Raw genomic sequence first — 9,041 nt, 5'->3', positions numbered from 1 at the left:
GGATTGCAAGTGGGGTGTCTTGGACAGCGTTCCTGTCACTTCCTTTCCTCAGGAGACCCAGGCCACGTGTTGGGTTTCTGTGGCTGGAGCTCTCAGGTGGGCGGGGGCTTCATGCCTTTGAAGAAAGAGAAGCCCAGGAGGTGGGCATCTAAACTAGCCGTTCTCAACCTATGGGTCGCGACCTCTCCAGGGATTGAGTGGCTTTCACAGGGGCCGCCTAAGACCATCGGAAATATCCGGTATTTACATTACAATTCATAGCAGTGGCAAAATGACACTTATGGAAATAATTCTACGGCTGGGGATCCCCACAACACGAGGAACCGTGTTAAAGGGTCGCAGCATCCGGAAGGCAGGTTGAGAACCACTGTTCTAGCCAGACTCAGCCAACATCTGCCCTCCGAGATGCCCCTAAGTGAAAAGCCTCTCCACAGCAGCGCCCCCTGGTGGCAGTTCTGCTTCTACCACAGAGGGAAGACTAGGGGGCATTCAGCTCCCAGCTCAAGTGGTGTATTATTACTCGTGTGTGTGTGTGTGTGTGTGTGTGTGTGTGTGTGTGTGTGTGTAAATCTTTCTTTTTCCTGGAAGAGTTAAGACAGGGTTTTTCATTTAGCCAGGAGAGCCTCAAACTTGTTATATAGCCAAGGATGACTTTGAACTCCTGATCTTCCTGCCTCCCCCTCCCAAGGTGTGAGCCATGCAGAGTCTATGCAGAGCTGGGCATGAAACCCAGGGCTCCCTGTGTGCTCAGCAAGCACACTTCCAACGGATCCACATCTCTGGCCCCTTTATTTTGAGGCAGTCCAGGCTGGCCTCGAACTCAACTGACTAGCTGAAGATGATCCTCTTGACACCATCCCCAAAAGTACTGGCAGTTACAAGCCTGAGCCACCATGCCTGAATGCAAAGGGTATGCTCGAAATCACACTCGGGCTGGCAGTGCAGTTCCGTGGTGGGACACTTGCCTGGCATAAGGCCCCGGGTTCCATCCCCAGGGTCACAAACAGTAATCAAGCGGTTCTGGTCACAGCGTGGTCTGGTTTCTCATGTTCTCAGCTGTTTTGTGGGACGGTCTGAAGAAAGCCTTATTGAAGAGTCAAGCTCCCTCCCATGAGATGACTCCTCTTCCTCATGGGGTGATCTGTCTTCAAGGCTCTGCTGTTCTAGAATCGAAGGTGACGACAAGCTTTGGGCTGTGACTGGAGAACCTTGGATGGCCTCCTCCTCTTCCTACCTCCTGGGCTAGGGATCACCGGTTCTTAGACACTCCGGAAATAACATGCCGCTGTGCAGAGGCAAGGAGGAGTGTGGCCCAGTGTGAGGACTCCAAAGCCCTTTGGCACCTGACATCGTCTTCACGTGTTTCCTTCGGCATCCATGCGATACAGTGATGCTTTGTGTCCACACGCCAGTGGATAGACTGGCTCCCGCCTGTGATCCCAGCGACTCGGAGACTGTATTAGTTACCATTCTTTTTTTTTTTTGGGGGGGGGGGTTCGAGACAGGGTTTCTCTCTGTAGCTTTGGAGGCTGTCCTGGAACTCGCTTTGTAGACCAGGCTGGCCTCGAACTCACAGAGATCCACCTGCCTCTACCTCCCGAGTGCTGGGATTACAGGCGTGCGCCACCACTGCCCGGCTAGATACCATTCTTATTGCTGTGTCTACAAGCCTGACAGAAGCATCTTAGGGAAGGGTACAGTTCATCAAGGTGGGGATGTCAAAGCAACAGGATCGCCAGGCAGCTGACCCCATTGCCATCTGCAGCCAGGCAGCAGAATGAGATGATTTACTTTCTCCTTTTATTCACCCTGAGACCTTGGCCTCTAGGATGGAGCCACACACATTAACAGAAAGTCTTTCTTCTTTGGTTAAACCTCTCTAGAATCTCACAGACACACCCAGCAGTATTTTTTTTTTTAATTATACATTGTGTGCGCCCAGATGTGCAGATCCATCACACAGGGACGTCAGGGAGGTTGTTGGTTCCCAACTTCCACCACATGGGTCCTGGGGATTGAACTCAGGTAGTCAGGCTTGGTGACACTACCTTTACTCACTGGGCTGGCTGTCTTGCTGGCCCTACCTAGAGATTCATTTCCATAATGATACAAAATTTCATCAGGTTGACAAGATGAACCACCACGGAGGCTGGAGAAATGGCTCTTTCAGGGTAATAGGTTTTCTGTACCCCGAGAATAGGTTTCTCTGCCAACACAGTAAGCCAGATCAAACTGAACTGAAGAAGTTAAAGAACAGGTTTATTTGAGCAAAACAACTCCCTGGTGAGCCCCTGTCCCGGATATCAAGGCCAGCGACAGTCACACGGCTAACGTTAAGCAGGGAGTTTATATACCCTGAAGGAGAGGGTGATGCCGTGTCCTCCACAAGCTAGGTTTGTGCCCAAGTATGGTAAAAACGAACGCTTTGGGTCGGGTCTTTCTTGGGCTACTGGCAGCTTTAGGGGAGGAGATGCCACAGCTACCAAGAATTCAGAACTGGGCTTTTTGGTGCCTTTTTTTTTTTCTCTTTGAGACAGGGTTTCTCTGTGTAGCTTTGCGCCTTTCCTAGAACCCTCTCTGTAGCCCAGGCTGGCCTTGAACTCACAGAGATCCGCCTGCCTCTGCCTCCCAATTGCTAGGATTAAAGGCGTGCACCACCGCCGCCCAGCTTTGGTGCCTTTTCTTTGCCAGAGATTCTCTGAGAGGGTGGAGTTTGGAGAGAGAGGAATGGGGCTTTCCGGATCAAGCAGGAGTCGGGAGGAATGTTCCAGCCGAACACAGGGGACTAGAGTTAGGTTCCCAGCACCCACTTTGGATGGTTCACACCCACCTGTAACTCCAGCTCCAAGGGACCCAACCCTCTTCTGGTCTCCGAAGGCACCTGCACACCCGTGCCACGCAGACAGGCAAACAGAAATCTTTAAAAACAGGAAAACCAGAAAACACTGCCACAGAGATGGCTGAAAAATGGGAGAGGCGCCAGGCATTCATCATGTTTTTAGTTACCTGCGTGCCCAAGAGAGGATCCACTGGCACCCAAGCCCTCCCCGCACCTTTACACACCTTCCTGCTCCCCTGGTCCTCATCCAGCACACTCCCCAAGGATGCTGGTGAGACCCAGCCGGGGGTCCTGCAGCAGCTGCAGCCCGCACAGGCGGCCATACGCACACAGCTCCGAGTCCAGCTCAGTGCGGACCAGTGAGCCAGGTACAGGTGGCCCGGCCTTCCCGGGGCTGAACTGGCGCCAAAACGTGGCCGGGGACTGACGCGTGCGCACAGCTTGCGGTCTCCCTCGGCCTGGCCTGCGGAAGGTCATCCGGTCCACCAGGGGGCGCGCAGCCTGCCGCTCACCCCGACGAGCCACCGCGTCTGCGTGACCCGGAAGTGCTCGCGCTCCGGGGCTCCGGGGAGGTGACGGCGGCTGCGGGTTGGCGTCTAGGAGGCCGAGCGCGTCGCTAGGATGAACGCTCCTCCGGCCTTCGAGTCGTTCTTGCTCTTCGAGGGCGAGAAGAAGTAAGTGGAGGCCGACGCGGGGGAGCCGAAGCGGGCTTGGCTTTGAGCCTCTGCTCCCTCCCTGCGCGTCTGCCGAATTCCAGGCGACGGTGCGAAGCATGGGCGAGTGCACCCATTTTGCAGTGGGAAAACTGAGGCCCGGGGACATGGAGTCCCTTGCTCCAGACACTTAGGAAGTGGCTGGGACTGTATTCGAACCCAGAGTGCCAGGCTCCAAAGCCCTTTCCCTCTGGGCATTCTTTTCCCTGCTCTGCAAGACCGTCATTCATGCTACGCAGCGATGGCTTTAGAGCTCAGGTCCCACCGGATAGGTGGCGATCATGATGTGCAGCGGCGAGGGGATGGAGACACAGCTCCCGCCTCACACTCCTCAGCCGACAGAGGATTTCCCCTAGATTTTTAGGGATCCGGGCCAAACTCAGGTTCGTGGCTTCCACGCTAAAAAGAATTTCAGGACTCGACGGTTTAATGAAGCAGAGTTTTTTTTTTTTTTTTATTAAAGATGTATTCATATATTTTTTCGAGTCGGAGTTCCTCTGTGTTACTCTGTCCTGGAACTCGCTCTGTAGACCAGGCTGGCCTTGAACTCACAGAGATCCGCCTGCTTCTGCCTCTCCAGTGCTGGGATTAAAGGTTTGTGCCACCAACGCCAGCAAAGATATTTTAATATGGGCTGAAGCATGAGGGTTCAGAGAAAGGCGCTAAGAAAGTAAGACATCCAAGTTGGGGGTATGTGCATTCATAGAGTAGGAGAAAGTCAAACGTTTCGTGTGGGTACAGGCTTCTCCAAGAGAAAGTCAGCATCTAATTGTCTTTTTGTTTTGGTTTTTCTGAGAAAGGGTTTTTCTGTGTGATAGCCCTGGCTGTCCTGGAACTTGCTTTGTAGACCCAGCTGACCTCAAACTCAGAGATCCACCTGCCTCTGCCTTCCAAGTACTGGAGTTAAAGGCATGAGCTACTGTGCCCGGCTGCATGTAATTGTCCTAATGCCTGTAAGTCTGTGTGAAGGTGTCAAGTCCCCTGGAACTGGAGTCATGCTCTCAACCATTGAGCCATCTCTCCAGCCCTGGGTGCCCGCCCCGCTTCTTGGAAGTCATCTTGGGCTAAAGTGAGTCCCTATCTCAAAAAAAAATTAAATTAAATTAAAAAATAAAAATGTATAGAGGTACACCGCAGTGGTAGATTGCTCACCTAGCATGCACAGGGCTCATTTCATCTCCATATCAGTCAGCCAGGCAATTAATATGAAGTTCTTCAAGGAGATTCCCAGAGTTTGTCCATACAGTGCACAGTGCATACTGCAGGCCTGTAACTTACTCCTCTCTCTCCTGAGAGATTTCTGTGCAGGGTTTGTGATTGACCTTTGCTAGTTCAGCCTCCCTTGAGGGCATGTTCTCAACTGAGGGCCTGTTGGTCCCCATCGGCAAGAGCATCTGGCCATGTCTGGAAACATTTCTGGTCCTCCCAAAGGGGTTGCTATTGCCATCTGGTGGGTAGCGGCAAAGGATGCTGTTAAGGACCTTAGTGTCCTAGACAGCTTCTCAGAAAAGAACAATTAGGTCTAAAATGTCCGTGTGTCCAGCTGGCAAGATGGCTCAGGTACTAGCCTAATGACTTGAGTTCAATACCCAGGACCAGAATGGTAAAAAGTACTGACAGTTTGAAGGTTGTCCACTGATCTCTTGGACACAGATGTGGACAAAGGAAATACATATTTATTATGTTTGAGAAATTCTGCTTTAGAAAAAAGCAATTCTCGCTGGGCGGTGGTGTGGCACATGCCTTTAGTCCTAGCACTTGTGAGGCAGAGGCAGGCGTATCTCTGTGAGTTCGAGGCCAGCCGGGGCTACTAAGTGAGTTCCAGGAAAGGCGCAAAGCTACACAGGGAAACCCTGTCTCGAAAAACCAGAAAAAAAAAAAGAAAGAAAGAAAAAAGCAATTCTCAGCTAGGTGGTGGTGCCACGGGCCTTTAATCCCAGCACTCAGAACGCAGAGGCAGATGGATCTCTGTCTGGGTTTGGGGCCAACCTGGTCTACAGAGCTAGTTCCAGGAGGAACTTTATACAGGGTAATCCTGTCTTGAAAAAACAGGAAAAGAAAAAGGAGCTTCCTGTGTGTGTGTGTGTGTGTTGTGTGTGTGTGGTGGGGGTTGGTTCATGTCCCTGATAAAGGGCCATCATGGGGTAGAGAAGGTTCCTTGTTTTTTGTTTTTGTCATGCTGAGGATTGAACCCAGGGTCTGGCCCATGCTGTGTTACTGCTCTATCACTAAGCTACACTCCAGCTTTTTTTGTTTTTCAAAACTAGGTTTCTCTCTGTTGCCCTGGCTGTCCTGGAACTTGCTCTGTATCCCAGGCTAGCTTCAAAGTCACAGAGATCCACCTGCCTCTGTCTCCAGAGTGCTGGGATTAAAGGTGTGCACCACCATTGCCCGGCCCACTCCAGCTTTCCCCACCCCTCACTTATTTAAAATTTCTGATAGACCGGGGAGGTGGCTCAGTGGGTAAGAACTCAAAGCATTTGCTGAGGACTTGGGGGTGGATCTCAGAACTGTGCTGAGTGTCTACTTCTCGTGCGCCTCCAAGGACATGGGAAGTGGATGGAGACAGGAGGGCCTGCCAGCATGGTGTGTCCAGGGGCAAAGAGGCAGGCAAGGACGACAGTGAGGCTTTTCTCTGGCCTCCTGCCTCAGTCACTGGGATGAGGAGCCGTCAGGCCAGCCTAGCTTGCTGGTTTTGTGTGCATGGGGAGTGGTAGGGTGAATGGTGGATGACTGAGCCTTGCCAGAGCTCTCCCGGGGTCCTTTAGAGGTGAGAAACTGAAAAGGCTTCTCAAGGGCTGGGCCTGTAGCTCAGTGGTAGAGGGCTTGCTTAGCATGCTTGAAGCCCTAGGTTCAATTCCTAGTACTGCTGGGGATAGCTGGGCTTGCAGAATGATGGACTTGGGTCTGCCTTATATTGTTAGGGGGTTTGGAGGCTAGGGATCTGGTTCTTTTTGTTTTCCTGAGGCAGGGTTTCCTCTGTGTAGACCAGGCTGTCCTGGAACTAGACATCTGTCTGCCTCTGTTCCCTGAGTGCTGGGATTGGAGGTGTGTGCTGCCACTCCCCGGCTGTTTTTGTCTTCTAGGAATTTAGTCAAGAGCTAGTTGAAGGCAGCGAATGCACATGGGAAGTCAGGTGGTTTCTGGGGTGGTAGGAACAGCTGAACTGCAGTTTCAAGGATGTCTAACCCCCGGGGGACATTGATTCGGATCAGCGCCAGCATCACAAAGGCTGGCTGTGGACTTGGGAAAACAATCTCCATCAGTGTTTGCCTGTCTCCTTCTAGAATCACCATTAACAAGGACACTAAGGTGCCCAATGCTTGCTTGTTCACCATCAACAAAGAAGACCACACTCTGGGGAACATCATTAAATCGTAAGTCCCAGGCCAGAGGCCCTGGGGTGGGGTTATAACTGGGCTCTGTAGACTGAGTACACATCCTGGGATGGTGCCTTCCGGCTCTCAGCTTGTGCTGACACATCAGGTACTTCTCCCAACCTGGCACTGACAGGTCTGTTGACATGCGGCGAGCTTCTGTTGGCTTTTTAACAGTCTCATGTTGTGTAGGCTGGCCTCAGACTGACTCATAAGAGAGGATGACCTGGTCAGGGACTCCTGATCCTCATCTATACCTTCCAGTTGCTGGGATCCTGGCCAAGTAAGACCACATCTGCCATGTTGGCTTATTTATGTAGGGCTCATTTTAATGGACATCAAGAGGCCAATGGGTAGCTGGGCGGTGGTGGCGCACGCCTGTAATCCCAGCACTCGGGAGGCAGAGGCAGGTGGATCTCTGTGAGTTCAAGTCCAGCCTGGCCTACAAAGTGAGTTCCAGGACAGCCTCCAAAGCTACTGAGAAACCCTGTCTCGAAGAAAAAAAAAAAAAAAGCCAATGGGTGATGGGTATTGTGGCACACACCTATGATTCCAGCACTTGGAAGGCAGAGCGCTCTTGTGAGGATCAGTCTAGTCTACAGAGTGAGTTCCAGGACAGACAGGACTACACAGAGAAACCCTGTCTCAAAACAAAAAATAAATGTATATAGAGTATAGTGTCTTGAGTAGGCCAGAAGAGGTTGTTGGATCCCTGGAGCTGGAGTTACAGGCAGTTGTGAACTACCCAGCAAGGGTCCTGGGAACCAAACTCAGATCTTTATAAGAGCAGTGTGTGCTGTTGTATGGGTTGTTTTGTTTTGTTTTTTTTCCCCTGCACATGCATCTGTGTACCATATGGTGCCCTTGCATGCCTTAAGAGGGTGTTGGATCCCCCTGAGACTTGAGTTAGTTGAAAGCCAACCTTGAGGGTGCTGGGAATTGAGCCAGGGTCCTCAGCTCTGGAAAAGGACCATGTATATGGACAGCTGCCTGGGCACTCAGTCTTGAGCAGCTGGGCTGGCAAGCCATACTCACTCACCCACAGTTGTGGGCAGGGAGCTGCTTTGATTAGAAAGCCTACCAGGGTTGCCTCAAAGTGTACTATGTTTCTCAGCCAGCTGCTGAAGGACCCACAGGTGCTGTTTGCCGGCTACAAAGTCCCTCACCCCTTAGAGCACAAGATCATCATTCGTGTGCAGACCACCCCAGACTACAGTCCCCAGGAGGCCTTCACCAATGCCATCACAGACCTCATCAGTGAGCTCTCCCTTCTGGAGGAACGATTCCGGGTGAGGAGCCGGGCAGGGGCCTGTGAGTTGTGATGTATGATTCAATAGTAGCACTGTCCCCCTTACCCCCACGAGAAGCCCCCAGTGAGGGGCTGGGGTGTAACTTAGTGGTACAATATTTGCCTAGCACAATCAAGGCCTGGGCTGTCATCCCCAGCATCAAAACCCATAAACAAAAATCTCTTTCCCCTTTGCCACCTACACTGGCTACTCTGGTTCATAAGGCCTCTGAGACTGCTGTCCATCAGAGGGTAGGAGTCCCATATCTTTGTCAGGAGCCCTCAGTGTAAGAGCCACACCTTCCGAGGCTTTCAGCCTGCTAGGCGGATCCCCTTCGGCTCTGTCCCCAGCCCTCAGCAGCAGGTGTCTCAGGGCAGGGGAGGTGGGACCTGCTGTGGCACTCTGGAGCCTTCTCTGTTCACATTGTATTCTCTGGAGGACTGCAGGGACAGGTTCCTGGTGCCACACAGCAGGGACACTGGGGACATTTCAGTGAAGTCATGCCTTTGTCCTTCCTCTTCAGGTGGCCATCAAGGACAAGCAGGAAGGAATCGAGTAGCGGCAAAGAGGAGCATTGCTTAATGGCTGTAAGGCTGGTACAACATCCTCAGGGCCCTTCTCCGTAACCCATGACGACAGCCTCACTCAGCTCTCTGCAGCTGGATGTGCCCTGTTCTGTACATAGACTGTTATTTTCCTAATAAAGTATAGCAGGAAAAGAGCCACAAGCACCAGAGGGGCTGTCAGACTTGATGACAGCGGGGATCTGTCACACAGAGACCCTAACCGCGGGCTGAGGCAGAGTAAAGGGGATCCTTGGATC

The 9,041-nt window shown here is 52.1% G+C and overlaps 1 protein-coding gene across 1 annotated transcript; it reads left to right on the top strand.

Annotated features, from left to right (window-relative positions):
- The first annotated feature begins 3,397 nt into the window (after window positions 1-3,397).
- Polr2j (RNA polymerase II subunit J) lies at window positions 3,398-8,954 on the top strand. The gene is made up of 4 exons (XM_036171996.1): window positions 3,398-3,513; window positions 6,840-6,929; window positions 8,044-8,218; window positions 8,742-8,954. The coding sequence occupies exons 1-4, from the start codon at window positions 3,461-3,463 to the stop codon at window positions 8,775-8,777; spliced, it is 354 nt and encodes a 117-aa protein (XP_036027889.1). The 5' UTR covers window positions 3,398-3,460; the 3' UTR covers window positions 8,778-8,954.
- Window positions 8,955-9,041: the final 87 nt, after the last annotated feature.

Source organism: Onychomys torridus, chromosome 22 (assembly GCF_903995425.1).
Source record: "Onychomys torridus chromosome 22, mOncTor1.1, whole genome shotgun sequence".
Taxonomy (NCBI): Eukaryota; Metazoa; Chordata; class Mammalia; order Rodentia; family Cricetidae; genus Onychomys; species Onychomys torridus.
This window is presented reverse-complemented; position numbering and strand designations above follow the sequence as displayed.

Bases quoted from the DNA above. Each gene is read 5' to 3' on its own strand.
- Polr2j (XM_036171996.1), top strand. From the start codon at position 3,461: ATGAACGCTCCTCCGGCCTTCGAGTCGTTCTTGCTCTTCGAGGGCGAG. The intron at 3,514-6,839 runs GTAAGTGGAGGC...GTCTCCTTCTAG, and splicing joins CTCTTCGAGGGCGAGAAGAA to AATCACCATTAACAAGGACA. The intron at 8,219-8,741 runs GTGAGGAGCCGG...CTTCCTCTTCAG, and splicing joins TTCTGGAGGAACGATTCCGG to GTGGCCATCAAGGACAAGCA.